General features: G+C 41.2%; 1 protein-coding gene across 1 annotated transcript in view; it reads right to left on the reverse strand.

Moving 5' to 3' along the window:
- Positions 1-22,239, reverse strand: part of FSTL4 (follistatin like 4) — a 403,664-nt gene that overhangs the window by 352,222 nt on the left and 29,203 nt on the right. Inside the window, exon 3 of the mRNA XM_027607114.2 lies at positions 4,052-4,085. Within this exon, the coding sequence (XP_027462915.1) occupies positions 4,052-4,085 (34 nt within the window). The remainder of the gene's footprint in view (positions 1-4,051; positions 4,086-22,239) is intronic.

Below are 22,239 nucleotides of genomic sequence, written 5' to 3' on the forward strand. Positions count from 1 at the left end.
TAAACACACATGCGATGGAAAGCAGATGAAGAAGCAACCATCTCTCCGTGCCCACGCAGCTAACACAAGGGCCTCCCGGGGCACAAGGACAATACAGGACCGCACCGAAGGAAGAAGGGCTTGGTCAGCTGGGCAGGCACGTGGCCCTCCCAGAAGACTTCCTACCAGTCCTGCAGTCCTGCCACACCTACTGGTACAACATATTTCCCTCCAGGTTCCCCTGAGAGCCCTAGCCCTAATCTAACTTGGAATCAAATGGCCCCTAGATAGTTTTCCTCCAAGAGTCCCTCTTAGCTCTCTAGCCTTGGCAGTGGGCATGAACGTGCAGAAGAATGTACACGAGAGAGGATCAGTGCACGAAAGGGACATTGGTCCAGAGGCAGTCCTTGTTCCCACAAATTAGCATGGGGAGGAAGGAAGGAGTCTCATGTGTAAGGTGCTCTCTGCTCTCCTCCTGTCATGGGTTGCTGAGGGTCACAGGAGGGAAAGAATGTAAATGCTCTCTGAAAACTCGAGAACTGAGAAGTTATTCTCATTATCACCACGTCACCATTCTGTCCATGCAAAGCCCTCAGAAGTTACTGGTACCGAGTCATGGGCTCATCCTGAGCACCAAGACAGCACTCCCTCTGCCTGAACTCTCTAGAGCAGGACTTGCAAAGGACACTGCATGGAATGCCAGCCTCAAGATGATCAAACACAACAAAATTAAGACGCCATGGGAAACTAAATTTGGAAAATGCTGCATATTACACCCCCTTTTGAGAGTCATTTTTAGCATCTTAAAGGTCTAAGAGGTTCTGCAGTAAAAGTCTCAACAACTAGCTCAATACTGAGTCCAGCATTGGCCAAGTATGTCATTTTCCTAGGGCTGCTACAATCAAGGTCCACAAACTGGGTGGTTTAAAAAAGAGAAATTTATTTTCTCACAGTTCTGGAGGTCAGAGGCCAGAGGTCAGAAATCAAGCTGTTGGCAGAGCCATGCTCCCTCTGAGGGGATTCTTCCTAGCTTCCGGTGGTTGCCAGGGATGCTGGCATTCCCTGGCCCATAGATCCATCACTCCCCTCTCTACTACCATTATCACAGGGCGCTCTCCGCTCTCCTGTGTTCTCCTCTTCTGTTATTACTTATTGGATTACGGCCCCTCCTAAAAACCTGGATAATCTCATCTTAACTTGATTACACATCTGCCAAGACATGATTTCCAAATAAGGTCACATTCACAGGTTCTGCATTGGGATATCAACATATCTTTTTGGGGGGACACATGAAGCTTATCTGAACATGGAGCACTTTGATCAGTTAGGAATATCCAATGGATATCCACAGAACACTCCTTAAAAAAAGTGCCTTTCTAGAGCCAAGGCACTCAGTGCCTCACTTGTCTATCACTGGAACAGAATTAGAGTGAAAAGACAAACCACATTTAGCAATGCGTAGCTTGCACTCAATTCAGAAAACAATTGTTGAGCAACCAGAGCCTTGGACTAGGGCCATGAAGAATCTGGAATGAATGAGGGGAGGTTCTCTGTTCTTAGGAAATTACGTGATAGGATGCCTTAACTCCAAAATAAGGCAGGGTAAGCTAAACACGTTAAGAAAGAATTGGGAGGTATGAGGGAGAGGTGGCATTTAATAAAGATTAGGGACAAAGAGCATTCAGGGTACATGAACAGTATGATTAAAGCCAGAGACAAGAAAGTGGGCCACAATCTGCACATCATGACAAAACTAGATCCAAGGCTGGAAATAAGGCAGAGAGCAGGTCCAAGGCACAGAGTACATCCGAGTCACCCTTACAATCTCCAACACCACTGTGATTTATCCTGGACTCCATTCCCACTGTTAATTTTAGTCCCTTTCACTTCTCACTTCACAGACTTAGTCAACACTTTCCAAAAGTCACGTAGTATGAACTTGTAGCTGGTCATCCATTTGTACCACTGAACCTGGGTTAGAGAAGATACTCCTCAGCCAGATGTAGTATGAAAACAAAAAACAGGAAGGCATCGTGGATTGTGTGACGCAGAGGTTACCTCCTCCAGACCTCTCCAAAATCTCCTGGGCCTGGTAAACTGGGCAGAAAAATTCAGTGTTACTTATTTGCTCCTCTTTCATTTCCAACTGTAAAATAACCCTAAGTGTTTGTTGAGAGACAATAATGTCTTATTTTTGTCTGTAGGAATAATCGTTTATTGGAATATTTAGAGCATTTCTATTATTTTTACACTTGTGCACTCTTCTGGAGATTAACAACCCGGCCATTCAAGCAAGTGAATTCTCAGGCCTGAAGATACTTGGAACCAACCTGTAAGGTCCCACTCCTCCTTCCTTCCTTCCTGCCATGTTATAAGCACTGACATTAAGGCACGAAGCTATTTCAGGAACTCTCAAACACTCAACTTCGACAGAAATCAGCAAGAAAGACATCAGTTCACAACAGGGGATAAAAAGTTTATGGGATGTCGGCACAAATTTGCTGGTACAAATTCAAAACATGCACTCCCAGTCAGCCAGCTGTGAGAGCTGCTACTTCCAGAGAGGAGAAGGTTATGGGTGAGTAGGACATAACTCAACCACACCTCTGCTCATCCCCCAGCAGTGTCAGTCTTCAGTGGGTGTGGAGCCGGAGGTCCAACCCGGCCTTTTAAGGCCTCTGAGCAAAAATACACATGATTCTCTCATACCCCAGCCTTACTATTTAGAGACCTTTCCATAGGTTAGGTTTATACGTGGTTCCATAATGCAAATTAATTCCAAACATTCATTCTTGAGGCTACTGACATGAATTAAATAATACTCAAAACCAAATTTCATGCTGACTTCTCTGCTTAAGGCTATTTCTTTCCAATTTACACGGTCATCAATAAGATACATGGCCTCCTGGCTCTACCCATATCCATCCAATTTCATTTGGTTTTGAGATCGACACAATGCCGCTTACTCTACAGATGCAGTTCAGGAGACACTGAGGCCAAAACCAGAGACAATGGCAAATGGGAATGGAAACCACAGAGTTTATCCTAGAGCCAGATACCCAGCTCCTCTGAACCCAGGGTTTCAGCCCCACGGGTAGCAGCAAACAACCAGGGGGATTGGTTTACCAATACAGACAGTATGCAAGGCTTAGGTCTCCAAGCTCTAGAAACATAATTTGATAACATGGCCACTCTAGGTCTTTCATTGCGGTGCTTAAAATAAGAATTAATCAGGAGCCAAGGATGTTTTACATTTAGAGGTCAATGTGGAATTTGCTCACACCTTTAGATGGCCACTCTTTCTGGAGACGGCGCTACAGAGAAGTTTGTCATTAGGGCTGAAACCAAAGGCCGGACCCTAGACCAAGAACTCACTTTGATTCCCGACTTCCTCCTCCTAGTCCTGCAATAAAGAGATGATTGGCAAAGAATCCCCAAACCAAAGAAAAGACATCTTATTCGACAGTAGGTATTGCTGAAAGTAAGGGAAACTTCAATTTCTAAGGAAAGGTTTCAGAAATCGCCACCCATGCATACTTACCTCAGAAACCGAAAAACAAACGTGCTAGAGGAAACGGCGGGGAAAATCAACATAATGGAATTGTTGCAAAGGGGACATTAATTGGTCTTTCTATTTCAGCTTAGCCAAAGCTGTAAAAAGCTAATCACAAATATTTTTCACAGTGGCATCTTCTCCCAGTTACTGAAATACTTCCAATCATAAACCATTTTTTATTGATATTGTTTTTGCTGGATGAAACCAAAGAATTACTTCAAACTTCACTAATAAATGAAGCTTCTCTCAAGACCACAAACATGATCATGAAGAAGCAAGGTCTCCAGACCCCACTTTGGGCAGTCGAAAGTAGAAGACATAGTTCTCTCAAGCAGTCCTGGCTTTCAATTCTTACAAGTCCTTCGAGGTAAGTACCAAATAGTCAGCACCCAGAAAAGGCCACATGAAATTTCAAAGAACAGGCTGCCCACAGTCTGAAGTTCATCTTAGCTTCAACAAACTACTTCCAAAATGTCAACACTGAGAACGAAATGGATATGAAGGCATTTTCCCTACCTTCTCTTCTTGTGACTTCAAAGCTTCTGGACTCCTGCAAGAAAAGAAAGACTCTGGGTTTTCGAAGAATAATTCATATGTACAGATACTTGCAAATATCTCACCTCTGCTAACCATTTATTCACAAAAAAGATGAACACTTTCATAAGAACATGACATTCAGCAATGTTGGGTCTACTAAATGCCCAAAACACACACACACACACACACACACACACACACACACATACACACACACACACACACACACACACCAGTAAAGATAAAAAACTTGTTGCTTTGGGGGCTTAATCAAAAAATATATTATTAATCATTCAAGTTTTTTTGTTTTTTTGGTTTTTTTTTAAGAGAGTGAGGCAGGGAGGGCCGGAGGGAAAGGGAGAAAGAGAATCTTAAGCAGGCTCCATGCCTGGTAGGGAGCCTGACTCGGGACTCGATCTCACAACCCTGAGATCATGACCTGAGCCGAAATCAAGAGTCGGACACTTCAATGACTGTGCCACCCAGGTGCCCCAATCATTCAGTTTTTAATGAACAGAGACAACTCTCATGGTCTTCCTCATGTGGATTCTGGACTGGTACCAAGTGTTAAGGAAGACCCTGGCCCAGACCGACACCATCTCTTCCACCTAGACTGTAGGTGCTATAGTGCTTGGAAAAAACACAAGCCGTCAGGAGTCAGAATTACCTGACCTGCAGCAGGTTATGATTTGTAGTGCCATAATGAAGACCGCCATTGCTCCTGAGTGGGTCACTGGTATGATCTAGTGACTGACTGTACTCAACTCAGTAGTTTCTAAAGGGTGGTATCTTACAGACAATTTGGACAGCCAGTCCCTGCCATTGGACTAAATTAAACCCTTGGGTATTTTTTTTTTAATTTAATTCCATCTTCCTGCTTGTGTAGGGCAATAAGCAAAGTGTTTGAGAAGTTATATAAGCAAAACAGACAGAATTCCTACATTGAAAACATTCATAGCTGGAAAAAAGAGAAAAGAAAACATTCATAGTTGAACAGGAGGCTACAGAACAAACACAAATTACTGAGAAGTAAAGGGGTAGTTTTACCCTGAAAAATACCAGTATATTCATATTCAGGTGGATACATAAAGAAAAGGGTTTTTAAAAGAACCTCTGAAATAGCACTGAAGAATGGGCAGGCTTTCAGACAGGAGTAAGGGAGGGAGTGTATACCAGGAAGAGAGAAAGGCTTAAGAAAAGGCAGGGTGAGCGGAGAGTACAGGGTATGTGCAGGAAGCAGGAAAAGGCCCAGTGAGAAGTAATAGGAGGGAAAGGCTGGAAACATATACTGTGGTTTCACAACGAGTAAAAAGTACCTACAATTCATCATAAATAACCACTTTAGGATAAAAAATCTAATATTGAGAAAAAGTTGAAAAATCCATGCTAGCAACCAAAGAGGAGAAAATAAAATACCTAACTTGGGCCAACTTCTTGCCATCATGACAAAGAAGACCATTCAGCACCACCACTTTTGTAGCAAATGGCATTGTCTTTCACACCTTAGTATTCTTGTCTAGCATCCCTTGGGGTCAGAAAGCAGAGGCAATATGAAGGATGAAACCGAGGAGGTACTTAAAAGTGCATCCCCCTTCCCCAAATTACATTCTCTGACTGCCACCTGTAATGAGTCAAAAGCCCAAGTGGAAACCAATGGAAGACACATGCTACAGGCCTGCAGCCCATCAGCACAGCACAGTTAACCAAATGAGCTTCCAGAATGCTGGCTCCTGAAGGGGTACTCACCAGATCAGGGTTCAGAAGAGGGACCATGGAGAGCACTCAGTGTTATGAGAGCTATGTAAGCTGCAAGGCGCATCACTGCACAAACAAAGCCAGCCCCTCCCACACTGCTCCTCAGCTCTCTGCTGCAGGGGCTGGTACCACATCCATGGAAGTCACTAGTATTTTTGGAGCAGGGGAAATTCATAAGCAACTTAGCAACTTGTACACCTCAACAAGAAGACTTTAGGGATGTCTTATTGCAATTGTACAAAACTTAGAAATTAAGGAAAGCTGACATCTGCATAATGTTGTATCCTCTCACCTAACAACATGGTATTTTTCATCATTTGTTCAAGTCTACTTTTATTTCTTTCAAGAGTATTTTATAATTTTCCATATGTATTCTGAATATTTACTTTTTGTATATCTTTTGTTATCATAAATAGAATTTCTCTTTCATTTTATCTTCTAACTGCTTTTTATTTGAATGTATGAGTGCAAATGATTTTTATATATGGATTTTTAACCAGCCACTTGACTAAATTTCTTATTGTTTGTAATAGTTATTCCATTGATTCTTTTGGGGTTTCCTCTTATGTACTGATGTAATCTTCAAATAGCTATGATTTTATCTCTTTCTTTCTAATTCTTAGGTCTCTCATGTCTTCCTCTTGTCTTTTTGCTTCCGCTAATTCCTCAATCTAATGTTAAATTTTGTGGAAATTTGGTGTGTCCATGGGCATACTGGACTTATTTCTGACTTTAAGAAGAAAACTTTAGTGTTTCCCTATCAAAGGGAAACAAAATGCTGGCTTTTGGCCCAAGGTATGTTTATCACATTAATGAAATCCATGCACATTTTATTGAGTCTTTCAAATAAATGGATGTTCTAGTTTGTCCTTTTACTTGTTTATTTATTGACTGTTTCTCTCCACTGGAATGTGAGTTGGGATGGCGCCAGTATCTTTTTCATTCTTGCATCTTCAGTGCTATCCTCAGTGCTATAAGAGAGCAGTTGCTCAATGCATATTTGTTGAATAGAAAATAAAATGTGTGTTGAATTTTAGCCAATTTTTTTTTCAGAGAGATTATCATAATTCTTTTTCTCCTTAGCTCTAGTAGAATTCATGGTATTCACCTATCTCTGTATTTCTGGAATAAGCATTTCTTAATCATGACCCACTTCTTAAAAAATATTGATGGATTCTGTTTATTACTTTAAATATATTTTTTGCATTAATATTCATAAATGAGATTGCTCTATTAGTTTTAGGTGCCATTTTTTTCTCAGACTTGGGAATTAAAATGATAGCAGCTTCATATAATGAATTCACAAGTTTTCCTTTTAGTATGCTCTGAAATAGTTTAATTAAGTGGAAGTCACTGATCTTTAAAGGTCTCTTCAACTTCATTTCTCACATATTGATTAAAAGGTGAGGAAATAAAAGGCCAAAGAGGTTAAGCTTATCCAAGTTCTCACACATTGGTCAGTGGCCAGCTGGGATTCAAATTTCAAAGTTTATGCACATAACAAAGCTTATGCACATCTCTACTTAATTCATGAGGTAGTGTGAAGTCAGATGAGAGACACTTCTACTTCAGGCTACGAAAGAAGAACTTGCATTAGACCAATCCTTCTGCTAAAAACAACTACAAAAGTTGGATTAAAAAAAAAAAAAAAGTTTTTGAAGGCATATCAGAGAAACAAATACAGCCAGAACTTGAAGAGTCAGTATTCAGAGAGCAGAAAAGTCCACTGAGGCGCCAGTTTTCCCCTTAGGGCATTGGCTGTTCTGCATAGAAGTCAAACAAAAAGTAATGTTTTAGAGCTGAAAGGAGTTTCGCTGAATTGGGAGATACCAGAGTTGGGGCTACCAAAGCAGCTAGAACTTGAGAGTCTGAAATCCTGGAAAAGGAAACCAGAAAGAAATGAGACCAATAATCTGCACCCAGCTTCCTCTTGAGTTACATAATTGTGTCTGAGCTGCACATATAAAGGGCAAGAAGATGAGAAATAAGCAAAAAATTGTCTCAAATCAGCTGAAAAACTAAGCATAGATTTTAGTACTTATAATGGCGCTAGGGAGACAAAAAATTAGGCTTGCCAAGAAAAAGTGGCCCCGGTAAATGCGGCTGACTTTTTGTTGAGATCGTTTACTCTCCACCAATTTCTATTCCTAGCAGATCAAGATGATCTGCCAGTATTCTATGTCTAGCAAAGAGAAGTAAATCCTCTCTGGAAAACAAAATTGTCCACAGGCTTCACAATTTTTCATACATAACGTCCAACACCCAGACCACAATTACTAGGTATGGCAGAAAATGAGATCAAATGATTAAAATCCAATTAAAAATACAGCAGAGAGAGAGAGACCCACACTTTATCCAGACTTTAGAACTATCCAACACAGGCTCTAGAATAATGGGGACGAGTTTGTTCAGGAAAATAAAAGATGCTAAATTTCATCATAAAATCACAATCAATTAAAAAGGACTCAAGTGAAAATTCTAGAACCAGAAGTTAAACAAATAATTCACCAGCTGGATTTAACAGAAGATTAAACACAACTAAAAAGAAGAATCGGAAGCTGGAAGCTAGATCACCAGAAAATAAACAGACTGAAGATCTGAAAGGAGAAAATAAAGAGTGGAAAAATAAAGAAAAGAGTATAAGAGACATTAGAGGACGTGGGGAAAAGATCCAACAAGCACGTAATTTAAGTTTCAAAGTGAAAGGAGAGAGGAAATTAGGCAGAACAAATATCTGAAGAGATGTCAATTGGGGATTTTCTGAAATTTATGAAAAACATCAAGCCAAAGATTTAGCAATCTCTATAAACCCCAAGCAAGACAAACACAAAGAAAACCAATGCTAGGTACTCATAGAAAAATAGTCAAATATTCAAAGACAAAAAGAAAATCTCAAAATCAGGCAGTGGGTGGGTGGTGGGGATGGAGAGGACTTATCCACAAAAGAGCAACAACAAGACCATAGATGACTTTGCAGGAGAAAATAACCATGGAACCGATAAAGGAAATGCAAATAATGGAATGAAATCTTCACAATTCTGAAAATTAGAATTCTATCCCCAGGGAAAATACGGGTATACACAGGGCAAAATAAAGATTTATCTAGATAAACAAAAATAGAAAGAATATACTGCCAGCAGATTACCACTAAGAGCAACACAAAGGAACACTCTGGACAAAAGGAAATTTTTCAGATGAATGCATATCTTTGCAAGAAGGAATAAAGAACATCAGTAAGGCTTAAAAAGGGATAAATCTATTTTTGTCTGCTTAGTACAACAATAATGCCCTTTAAGGTAATAAAATTTATAGAAAAATACATGACAATATGATCACAAAAGGTCAGGAAGTCAAATGGAACAGAAGTATCAGAATGGCTTTCTACGTTCAGAAAGTGGTAAAATAAGGCCAAAGGAGTTGGACAACAAAAAATCTGACTGATCCAAAGGAAGACAAGAAAGGGTAGGAAAAAAGAGAATAAAGAAGAGAGAGAATAGGGGGAGGAGCAAGATGGCGGAGGAGTAGGAGACCTAAATTTCGTCTGGTCCCAGGAATTAAGCTAGACAGTTACCAAACCATTCTGAACACCTATGAACTCAACAGGAGATGGAAGGAAAGAATAGTAGCAACCCTCTGAACAGAAAAGCGACCACTTTCTGGAAGGTAGGACGTGTGGAGAAGTGAATCCGAGGCGATATTCGGGAAAATAGACGGCGGGGGAGGGGGCCTCCATTAGCCGCTACCGGCAAGCGCTAGAGCCGCGGAGCACAAAATCGGAACTTTTAGAAGTCGGCTCCGCTGAGGGACGTCGCTCCAGTGGCTAAGCGGGGGGTGGAATCCTCCCGGGACAGTGTGGTCTCAGGACCCTCGGGGTCACAGAAAGACCGGGGGTGCCTGAGTGCGGCAGAGCTCCGAGGTATCGGAGCGGGGAAGCTGGCTGCAGAGACGGAGCCGAGGCGCGGGCTCTCAGCTTGGGGTTGCCATAAACCATGATCCATGGCACAGGTGGGCCACTGCTCCTCCAGCAGGGACCCAACAAGCAGCAGATCCGGGGAGACTCCCCTTCCTCCCCCAGGAGGAGCAGCGCCATAGTGCACGGTAGGAATCTGCTGGGTTTGGAGACTCCACACAGGGTCGGGTGCCCGAGATAGAAACGTTCGGTCACAGGCCGGGTGAGCACGGAGTGCAGCTGGAGACCGGGGACACGGGAGTGATTGACTCCTTTTCTCTGGGGGCACACTGAGGAGTGGGGCCCCGAGTTCTCAGCTCCTCTGGGGCAGAGAATGGGAGGCCGCCATGTTCACTCTCATCCTCCAAAGCTGTACCGGGAGATGGCAGGGAACAAAAAAGCTCCAGAGAGCAAACCCGAGCAGATTGCTTAGCCCGGAGGAGCAAAGGCAGGGCAATTCTGCCTTCGGCAAAGACATTTGAGAACCACGGCAACAGGCCCCTCCCCCAGAAGATCAGCACAAACAGCCAGCTGAGACCAAGTTTACCGATCAATGAGAACGGCAGAACTCCAGCGCTAAGAGAATACTGCACATAGAAATTATGGCTTTTTTTACCATGATTCTTTAGTCTTTCAAAATTAATTTTTTTAATTTTCTTTATTTTTTCTTTTTCTATTTTTTTGAATTTTTCTTTTTCCCTTTTTCAACCAACATCTTATCAATCCCTTTTTTAAATCTTTTTTAATTTTCATTTTTAGAGTCATATTCTATCCCTTCGTTGTAGTTAACCTTATTTTTTGTATATATATAAGTTGTTCTCTCTTTAAAATTTTGGGATACAGTTTCTCCTAACAGACCAAAATATACCCTAAATCTCTAGTGTATGGCTCTGTTCTAGTCTCCTGCCTGATCACATTCTCTCCTTTCTGTTGTTGTTGTTGTTGTTTTAATTTCTCTTCTTCTTTTTTCAACCAACTTCCTATCTTATCAATTCCTTTTATAAAATCTTTTATAATTTTCATCTTTACAGTCATATTCCATCCCTTTATCATTATCCCTTATTTTTGTACATATATAAGTTTTCTTTCTTTAAAATTCTGGGAGGCAGTTTCTTCTTACAAACCAAAATACACCCAAAATCTAGTGTGTGGCTCTGATCTATTCACCAGCCTGATCATATTCTTTTTTTTTTTCCTTTCTTTCCCTTTCTTTTCCCCCTGGTTTCAGGTCTCTTCTGATTTATTTTAGTGTATATTTTTCTGGGTCGTTGTTACCCTGTTAGCATTTTGTTCTCTCATTCATCTATTCTCCTCTGGACAAAATGACAAGATGGAAAAACTCACCTCAAAAAAAAGAACAAGAGGCAGTACCGACTGCCAGGGACCTAATCAATATGGACATTAGTAAGATGTCGGAACTACAGTTCAGAATGATGATTATAAAGATACTAGCTGGGCTTGAAAAAAGCATAGAGGATACTAGAGAATCCTTTTCTGGAGAAATAAAAGAACTAAAATCTAACCAAGTCCAAATCAAAAAGGCTATTGATGAGGTGCAATAAAAAATGGGGGCTCTAACTGCTAGGATAAATGAGGCAGAAGAGAGAATGAGTGATACAGAACACCAAATGATGGGGAATAAAGAAGCTGAGAAAAAGAGAGAGAAACAACTACTGGATCATGAGGGCAGAATTCGAGAGATAAGTGATACCATAAGATGAAACAGTATTAGAATAATTGGGATCCCAGAAGAAGAAGAAAGAGAGAGAGGAGCAGAAGGTATACTGGAGCAAATTAAAGCAGAGAACTTCCCTAATCTGGGGAAGAAAACAGGCATCAAAATCCAGGAGGCACAGAGAACCCCCCTCAAAATCAATAAAAATAGGTCAACACCCCAACATCTCATAGTAAAACTTATAAGTTTCACAGACAAAGAGCAAATCCTGAAAGCAGCTTGGGACAAGAGGTCTGTAACCTAAAATGGTAGAAACATTAGATAGGCAGCAGACCTATCCACAGAGACCTGGCAGGCCAGAAAGGACTGGCATGATATATTCAGGGCACTAAACGAGGAAAATATGCAGCCAAGAAAACTATATCCAGCTAGGCTGTTATTGAAAATAGAAGGAGAGATAAAAAGCTTCCAGGACAAACAAAAACTAAAAGAATTTGTGAACACCAACCCAGCCCTACAAGAAATATTGAAAGGGATCCTCTAAGTAAAGAGAGAGCCTAAAAGTAACATAGACCAGAAAGGAATACAGACAATATACAGTAACAGTCACCTTACAGGCAATACATTTGCACTAAATTCATATCTTTCAATAGTTACCCTGAATGTAAATGGGCTAAATGCCCCAATGAAAAGACACAGGGTATCAGATTGGATAAAAAAACAAGACCCACCAATATGCTACCTGCAAGAAACTCATTTTTAGACCCAAAGACACCTCCAGATTTAAAGTGAGGAGGTGGAAAACCATTTACCATGCTACTGGACATCAAAAGAAAGCTGGGGTGGCAATCCTTATATCACACAAATTAGATTTTAAACCAAAGACTATAATAAGAGATGAGGAAGGACACAATATCATACTTAAAGGGTCTATTCAACAAGAAGATCTAACAATTTTAACCAACTGAGCCACACAGGCACCCCCCCTTTTTGTAAGATTTTATTTATTTAAGAAGATCTAACAATTTTAAATATCTATGCCCCTAACATGGGAACAGCCAATTAAATAAGCCAATTAATAACAAAATCAAAGAAACACATCCACAGCAATACAATAATAGTAGGGGACTTTAACACCCCCCTCACTGAAATGGACAGATCATCTAAGCAAAAGACCAAACAAGGAATTAAAGCCTTTAAATGACACACTGGACCAAATAGACTTCACAGATATATTCAGAACATTCCCTTCCAAAGCAACAGAATACATATTCCTCTCTAGTGCCCATGGCACATTCTCCAGAATAGATCACATCCTAGGTCACAAATCAGGTCTCAACCGGTACCAAAAGATTGGGATCATTCCCTGCATATTTTTGGACCACAATGCTTTGAAACTAGAACTCGATCACAAGAGGAAAGTCGGAAAGAACTCAAATACATGGAGGCTAAAGAGCATCCTACTAAAGAAAGAATGGGTCAACCAGGAAATTAAAGAAGAATTAAAAAAATTAATAGAAACAAATGAAAATGAAAACATAACTGTTCAAAATCTTTGGGATGCAGCAAAGGCGGCCCTAAGAGGAAAGTATATAGCAATACAAGCCTTTCTCAAGAAACAAGAAAGGTCTCAAATGCACAACCTAACCCTACAACCAAAGGAGATGGAGAAAGAACAGCAAATAAAGCCTAAACCCAGCAGGAGAAGAGAAATAATAACGATCAGAGCAGAAATCAATGAAACAGAAACCAAAAGAACAGTAGAACAGATCAACGAAACTAGGACCTGATTCTTTGAAAGAATTAATAAGATTGATAAACCCCTGGCCAGACTTATGAAAAAGAAAAGAGAAATGACCCAAATAAATAAAATCATGAGTGAAAGAGGAGAGATCACAACCAACACCAATGAAATACAAACAATTGTAAGAACATATTATGAGCAAAAATATGCCAGCAAATTAGATAATCTGGAAGAAGTGGACGCATTCCTAGAAATGTATAAACTACCAAAACTGAACCAGGAAGACATAGAAAACCTGAACAGACCCATAACCACTAAGGAAATTGAAGCAATAATCAAAAATCTCCCAACAAACAAGAGCCCAGGGCCAGGTGGCTTCCCAGGAGAATTCTACATTTAAAGAAGAATTATTACCTATTCTTTTGAAACTGTTCCAAAAATAGAAATGGAAGGAAAACTTCCAAACTCTTTCAGTGAGGCCAGCATTACCTTGATCTCCAAACCAGACAAAGACCCCATCAAAAAAGAGAATTACAGACCAATATCCCTGATGAACATGGCTGCAAAAATTCTCACCAAAATACTAGCCAATAGGATCCAACAGTACATTAAAAGGATTATTCAACATGACTAAGTGGAATTTATTCCTGGGCTGTAAGGTTGGTTCAACATCTGCAAATCAATCAATGTGATACAATACATTAATAAAAGAAACAACAACAACCAGAGGATCCTCTCAATAGATGCAGAAAAGGTATTTGACAAAGTACGTCATCCTTTCTTGATTAAAACTCTTCACAGTGTAGGGATAGAGGGTACATACCTCAATATCATAAAAGCCATCTATGAAAAACCCACAGCAAATATCATTCTCAATGGGGAAAAACTGAGAGCTTTTCCCCTAAGGTCAGGACAATGGCAGGGATGTCCACTATCACCACTGCTATTCAACATAGCATGAGAAGTCCTAGCCACAGCAATCAGACAACAGAAAGAAACAAAAGATATCTGAATCAGCAAAGAAGTCGTCAAACTCTCACTTTTTGCAAATGACATGATACTTTATGTGGAAAACCCAAAAGACCCCACCCCAAAACTGCTAGAACTCATACAGGAATTCAGTCAAGTGGCAGGATATAAAACCAATGCACAGAAATCAGTGGCCTTCCTATACACCAACAAGACAGAAAAAAGAGAAATTAAGGAGTCGATCCCATTTACAACTGCACCCAAAACCATAAGATACCTAGGAGTAAATCTAACCAAAGAGGCAAAGAATCTGTACTCAGAAGAAGACACAAAGAAATGGAAAAATGTTCCATGCTCATGGATTGGAAGAACACATATTGTGAAAATGTCAATGCTACCTAGAGCAATCTACACATTTAATGCAATCCCTATCAAAATACCATCAACTTTTTTCAAGGAAATGGAACAAATAATCCTAAAATTTGTATGGAACCAGAAAAGACCCCGAATAGCCAGAGGAAGGTTGAAAAAGAAAAGCAAAGCTGGCGGCATCACAATTCCGGACTTCCAGCTCTATTACAAAGCTGTCATCCTCAAGACAGGATGGTACTGGCACAAAAACAGACACATAGATCAATGGAACAGAATAGACAGCCCAGAAATGGACCCTCAACTCTATGGGTCAACTCATCTTCAACAAAGCAGGAAAGAATGTCCAATGGAATAAAGACAGTCTCTTCAACAAATGGTGTTGGGAAAATTGGACAGCCACATGCAGAAGAATGAAACTGGATCATTTCCTTACACCACACACAAAAATAGACTCAAAATGGATGAAAGACCTAAACGTGAGACAGGAGTCCATCAAAATCCTTGAGGAGAACACAGGCAGCAACCTCTTCGACCTCAGCCGCAGCAACTTCTTCCTAGATACATCGCCAAAGGCAAGGGAAGCAAGGGCAAAAATGAACTATTGGGACTTCATCCAGATAAAAACTTTTGCACAGCAAAGGAAACAGTCAACAAAACCAAAAGACAATTGACAGAATGGGAGAAGAAATTTGCAAATGACATATCAGATAAAGGGCTAGTAACCAAAATCTATAAAGAACTCATCAAACTGAACACCCAAAGAACAAATAATCCAATCAAGAAATGGGCAGAAGACATGAACAGACATTTTTCCAAAGAAGACATCCAAATGGCCAACAGACGAAAAAGTGCTCAACATCGCTCGGCATCAGGGAAACCCAAATCAAAACCTCAAAGAGATACCACCTCACACCAGTCAGAATGGCTAAAATTAACAAGCCAGGAAACAACAGATGTTGGTGAGGATGCAGAAAAAGGGGAACCCTCCTACACTGTTGGTGGGAATGCAAGCTGGTGCAGCCACTCTGGAAAACAGTATGGCAGTTCCTCAAAAAGTTGAAAATAGAGCTACCCTACAACCCAGCAATTTCACTACTGGGTATTTACCCTAAACATACAAATGTAGTGATCCGAAGGGGTACATGTATTTTACTGTTTATAGCAGCAATGTCTACGATAGCCAAACTGTGGAAAGAGCCAAGATGTCCATCAACAGATGAATGGATAAGGAAGATGTGGTATATACACAATGGAATATTATGCAGCCATAAAACCCCAAAATCTTGCCATTTGCAACAATGTGGATGGAACTAGAGGGTATTATGCTAAGTGAAATAAGTCAGTCAGAGAAAGACAAGTATCATATGATCTCACTGATAGGAGGAATTCTTAATCTCAGGAAACTGAGGGTGCCTGGAGTGGTGGGGGTGGGAGGGATGGGGTGGCTGGGTGATGGACACTGGGGAGGGTATGTGCTATGGTGAGCACTGTGAATTGTGTAAGACTGATGAATAACAGACCTGTTCCTCCGAATCAAATAATACATTATACGTTAAAAAAGAAGAAGAAGAAGAAGATAGTAGGAAGGGAATAATGAAGGGGGGGGGAATCAGAGGGGGAGACGAACCATGAGAGACTGTGGACTCTGAGAAACGAACTGATGGTTTTAGAAGGGAGGGGGGTGGGGGATGGGTTAGCCCCCTAATGGGTATTAAGGAGGGCACGTGTTGAATGGAGCACTGGGTGTTATATGCAAACAATGAATCATGGAACACTACATCAAAAACTAATGATGTAATGTATGGTGACTAAGCTAACAAAATAAAATAAAATTTCAAAAAAAGAATAGAGAGAATATGTGTTAAATTTAATTCCATTTAAATAAAAGGAGACCAAATAATCCAATATAAAGATTGACATACTAGATAAAACAAAATCCATTAATATGCTGCTTATAAGAGACATACCATAAATAAAAAGATACAAAAAAGCTGAATGTAAAAAGAGAGACAGGATAAACATTATTAATTCCTACCAGGAGAAAGCTGGTATAGATAAAGTAGACTCCAAAGCAAGAATTGTTATTAGTGACAAAAAGAGATGGTTCATAATAATAATAAGACCATTTAACAGGAATGCATAGCAATCCTAAACTTGGAGAAGAGCAATAACATAGCTTAAACATCAAAAAGTCAAAACTAAAAGAAGAAATGGAAAAATCTACAATAATGGTCCAAGAGTTAAAGAAACATCTGTCGCTAAGTGACAGAATAAGTAGAGGAAATAAATCAGTAAGAATCTACAAAATTTGAACCTCACCATTAGCAAGCTTGACCTACATCCATCTCTGAAAGAAAGAGAGGAAAGAAAGAAGGGAAGAAGGAAGGAAAGAAGGGGAAGGGAGGGGAGGGAAGAAAAAGGAAGGGAAGAGAAGGGAAGGGAAGAAACAAAGAAAATGTACACAATTTGAAATTGAGCAGGAAACCACACATACCCAGTTTCTGGGTTGATGACAAAGATGTACATCAAACACTAACCAATGTCTGCATACTACACATTCTCCTCAACTGTCCATTCAACATTTATAAAAACTGACCATATGCTGAGCCATCAAGAAGTTCCAGCAAGTTTCAAATTACTAAAATCATATAGAGAACAAATATAGTTTTGTGACTAGAGTAAAATTAAATTAGAAGCCAATAACAGGAGGATATGGAGAAAAATCTCCCCATATTTGACCCATGGATTTATATATGAGTATATCACATAATTTCCAAAAGAAAATCACAAAAGAAATAAGGTATTTTGGAATGAAGGACAAGTGACTTATAGCACTTAAAAAAATTGTGGCATGTGGATAAAGCAATGCTTCAAGGGAAATACAACCTGAAATGCATATGTTAGAAAACAATAAATGCTAGAAATTGATGACCTAAGCATCTGTCTCTGAAAACTAGGAGAAGGACAATTTAAGCCTGCGAAAAGTATTAGGAAACAAATATGATAGGAGTAGAAATCAATGAAATAGGGGGAAATATATACCATAAAAATTTAAAGCCAATAGTTGGTTCTTTGAAAAGATGAATAAACTTGATGGATCCCTAAGAAGCCTGAGGAAAAAAGGCAGGCAGGCAGGCAAGGAGGGAGGGAGGGAGGACAGACGGATGGATAGAAGGAAGGTCGGAGGGAAGGAAGGTTGGATGGAAGAGGGGAGGACGGGAAGGAAAGAAGACAGGAAGGAAAGGACACAGAATTTGAAATTGAGCAGGAAATCACACATACCCAGTTTCTGAGTGGATGACAAAGGTGTGAATGCAATACAATGGGGGAAAGGATGGCTTTTTCAATAGAGGGTGCTAAATCAATTGGATAAATTTTTTTGGGAAAAAAAATGAACCTCAACCTCCTACATTGCAACATACATAAAAGTCACTTCCAGGTGAACTGCAGGTGTAAATATGAAAGGTACAACACTTAACGTCCCCAGAAGATACCTTAAGAGATTATCTTCATGACCTTTAAGAAAATGAGTATTTCTTAAATGGGATGTGAAAGGTAGCACCATAAAGGAAAAGAATGATAGGCTGGTCTTTATGAAATGAAGACTTCCGTTCATTAGAAGACAAGATTCAGACAGGGAAGAGTCAAGCCGTCAGGGGAATGTATTCACAACACACAGAGCTGACAGAGCACTCATGCAGAATATAGAAAATACTTGTGTAAATAAATAAAACAAATACAATCACGTACTTGAAAAAGGAGCGAAGGACTTGGAAAGGAACTTCACAAGTTAAAACCACAGGGAATACTGCTATATACCACAGGAAAAAAAAATTAAAACAACAACAACGGTAACATCAAATGTGTGCAAGGACACGGAGCAACTGTGGTTTCGTAGTCTTGAGGAACCAGCCCCCGTAGGACTCTCCTCACTGGTCTGAGTGTCAGTGCAATGGGGCTCCCTGCTGTCGGCACTCTTCGTTATCTCAGGGGGTCCTTTTTTATCTTTTTGATCCTTTAATACCTGCTCAACCAATTCCCTCTATTAAGTTCTTTTTTTTTTAAACAGTGTGAATTCTTTTTTCCTGACTCAGCAGTTCCGCTTCTGTGGCAGTGCCCGGCATCAGCTGCTCTGCCTGCGCATCAAACAGGGTCCGCGCCTGCGCATCACGGCACGGCCCGCAACAGGCAAGAATGGGGGACCCCAGGATGCCCACGGCCGGAAGCACGGATAGATGCATGCTGGCGTGGCCGCTCAGTGGGAAACGTCACTGCTTGGACAAGGAACAGAACAGTAACTGAAGTCGGCCTCACAGATGGGATTTCAACTTTCACGTCCAGGGAAAGAAAGCAGACAGAGAACTGTACAGTTTGTAGGATTTTGTTTTTATAATGTGCAGAAACAAAGAAAAGCAATCTCTGGTGAGAGATTGGGGGTCACCCTTGAGAGGACAATGGCTGAGGGGACACTGAAGGTGGTTTCTGGGGTGCTGGCAATGTTCTTGTGATCTTGATGGAGGTCACATGGGTGTGTCCACTGTGTAAAAATCCACTGAGCTCTACATGTAAGGCGTGTACTTTCTGTATATCTGATATGCTTCCATTAAAATTAAAAGATGAACTAGAGCAAAGTACCCAACCATACCAATCAGAAGTCTGTTTAATAGAGGACATAAATCACACTCCCTGATATGCAGAGGAGGACGTTCCGACGGAGGGAAAGGCCGCAGCCTGCTCACCATCACACCAGTGCTAAGGGGCCAAGTCAGGGCTACACGTCAATCTCAGAAATGCTACCAGCACACTCTGCTGCCTCAGAGCAAACGCTCAGCCAGGACTCAGGAGACCTATGACAGGGATTAAGAGTTGAGACTCGAAGCAAGGGGATGTGGGCTGGATCCTGGTTTATTCCTGCCAGCCGGGCCCCTGCCACCGTGGGTGAACGCCTTCATCTGCCTAAGCCTCAGTGCGTTCCTCTGTAAAACAAAGGCGGTGCTGTGCCTTCCTCATAGAGTCGAGGTGGTGATCAGGCCAAGTAAAAATAGGCCTGGACCGTGCTTTGCATGGTGGGCAGCATGCAGGTGGTGGGCAGCGGTGGGCATCGTCACTGCTATCACCATTAACGGAGATGACTAAAGCGGAGAGGGGACGGGATCATCTGGGAAGGCAAATGAGTTCAACGGCTCCATCCCTTATAGAGGCTAAATAACAACCTGCCTCTCTAGTTCTTGAGAAAGCAACCCCCAAAAAACTGTCACAGAGAACGGTACAGAACAAAATTCACTGGCATAAATGACCCCAGGGCCTTGGATGCATTGCCTAAGGAAGAGATTATTTGCTGCCGAACCTTCAAACCAGATGGTTATAAATAGAGAGTTAGTGCATGGGCATTACTTAATGACTACATTTCTTTAACTAAAAATCTAATTTTATTATGGTATAAATCACACTTTCTTGAAGTAGGGAATTAATTTTAGATTTTTCATTCACTGTTCATAACCTTTCCATGAATTTGACAGCCAAATCATTTTAAATGTCATTTAACCAATACAATACAACAGCTTTATTCCTCATTGTACCCTTCCTGAATCCATTATCTTCCACTATAATGGAGAAGAATTTAAGTAAAAAATTACCATTCCAAAAAGCTGTATTTTACTGTGCAGTTCAACTGCATAATCTTTATTTTTGAATCAATATAATGTGAGTGCTGAGTAATATTTTTCATAATCCAGAAATCTATTACAGATTCTCAGCTCCCAAAAAGTAGTTTGAGAGCAGCTCCAAGAGTATAAATGAGGACCCTCAGATTCCATCCCCGGATCGTTGTCACATCCACCATAGGCTGTGCTCAGGGGTCTCAGGCTGTGTGTCGGGCTCAGAAAAAGGCTGGTGGAGCACAGCCGCAGACCAAAGGCACCCTCCTCATCCACGTGGCCAACTCTCCTTGCTTAGAGGGAAAGCCTCAGTCTGTCACTCAGAAAAGGAATGGGATTTGGTGGCTTCTGGGAAAATGTTGGCTCTGCGGGTTAGAAAGATGGGGATCAAAAACATCCATGACCAAGAAGAGGATGACATGAAAGCACCAAGATGAGTGGAGCTCAGCATGGCCAGGTCCTCACACACAAAGCACATGCGGATCTGGGGCAGATGCGGCATGGTCCACGGAGGTGGTCAGCTGCTGGCCCTCTGCCCACACCCATGTCCTGACAGTGAGGCCAGGACACACAGTGTCTCGGGCCAGCACCACAGGAGCAGGAGAAGCCCCCTGCATCAGAGCTCCTCAGGCCCCAAATGCTGGAAGAGGCTACACAAGGAAGCCCACGTGCTCGATTTATAAACCATTTGGTACAGTTGAGATCAAAGCTTTGCTAACATTCAGCACTAATCATTACTGAAATTCTGACATCGAAATTCTAAGTTTTTCATATCTGAGATGCTCTTAAAATGAATGCTTCTTTAACAACCTTTCTTCCAGTCTTTCATTTATTCATTTGAATTTTAAAAACTTTAACCACTTTCATTTAAAGTTAAATGTTAGTTAAAGTTAAAAACTTTAACCACTAGCAAGACACCATTCTGCAATTAAAGTCTTCACTTGGCCTGACAAAATACAGCTAAGTGATGCCTTATGTAGCCTGTATGCTGTTACTGGCTCCCATTTACTGAGCACAAATCAACCACTTTGTATGCTTTATCTCATTTATATGGTTCAGTTAAAGGCAGGAGGAAAACGGCCACATTGTTAGATTTTCCAGCACATCATGTCTGGGTCTTCAAAGCCAGATGACAAGAGGATTAGGGGATTAACCCTAAACTCAAGGGCTACTTTGAAAGCCAAGCTGAAGTATCCAGCAAACAATAGGATTGTTTTGTTGGGGGGCGGATAACCTGAACATCCGCTGCCTCCTGGGGTCCTGTGGGACCCATGGCAGGTGCTCAAGGAAATCTCCAAACAAGGAGGTGCGGGCTCTTGAGAAATACCACTTAGTCGAGGTGGTGATCAGGCCAAGTAAAAATAGAGCTTCAGAGCTCATCTCTGAACCTTGCATAGAACCGAGTCACATGCCCAGGAGCTCTACAGGGTAGAAAGATGTGTGTCCTCTCTAGTAGACTGCCATAATGCCTTCACGGTGTGTTAAAGGGGGCCGGGGTGCAGCCAGCAGCACTAAGCCTCAGTAATGCTTAGGGAGCTGAGGAAGTTGGGCACAGGGCACGGGCCCTTCCACCTTCAGCCAGCCCTGCCCACAGACTACCTTATCAGGTGGGGCCTCACTTGCCCTTCTCAGGAGACCAAGAAAGGGAAGGATGGGGCTGGCCATGGCCACATAGACAAAGGAGGTGACCTTCTCCGACCCTCTGGGGTTGAACCATGGAGAAACCCTTAGCAAGCTCTGTGTCCCTTCTATGTCCTATCTAACAAAAATTGATCAGTGTAAGTAAATTGGTGTTCACACAGGAACAGAGAGTTTATAAAGACAGAAGGAAGAGACCGTGTATGGATGATTTTGAAAAAATATCAAAGAAATCTCTGTACAATTAAGGTACAAGGCATCTGTTTAAAAAAAAAAAAAAAAAAAGCATCACTATGAACCTGCCAATAGTGTCTCCGTGGCACACTTCTGAAGAACATCAGTTTTATCATGTTCCACAGGGGACAATGTGAAACAAGACCGTCACAGCCTGCAGAAGGCCCGAGTGAC

The sequence above is a fragment of the Zalophus californianus genome, chromosome 5 (assembly GCF_009762305.2).
Source record: "Zalophus californianus isolate mZalCal1 chromosome 5, mZalCal1.pri.v2, whole genome shotgun sequence".
Classification (NCBI taxonomy): domain Eukaryota; kingdom Metazoa; phylum Chordata; class Mammalia; order Carnivora; family Otariidae; genus Zalophus; species Zalophus californianus.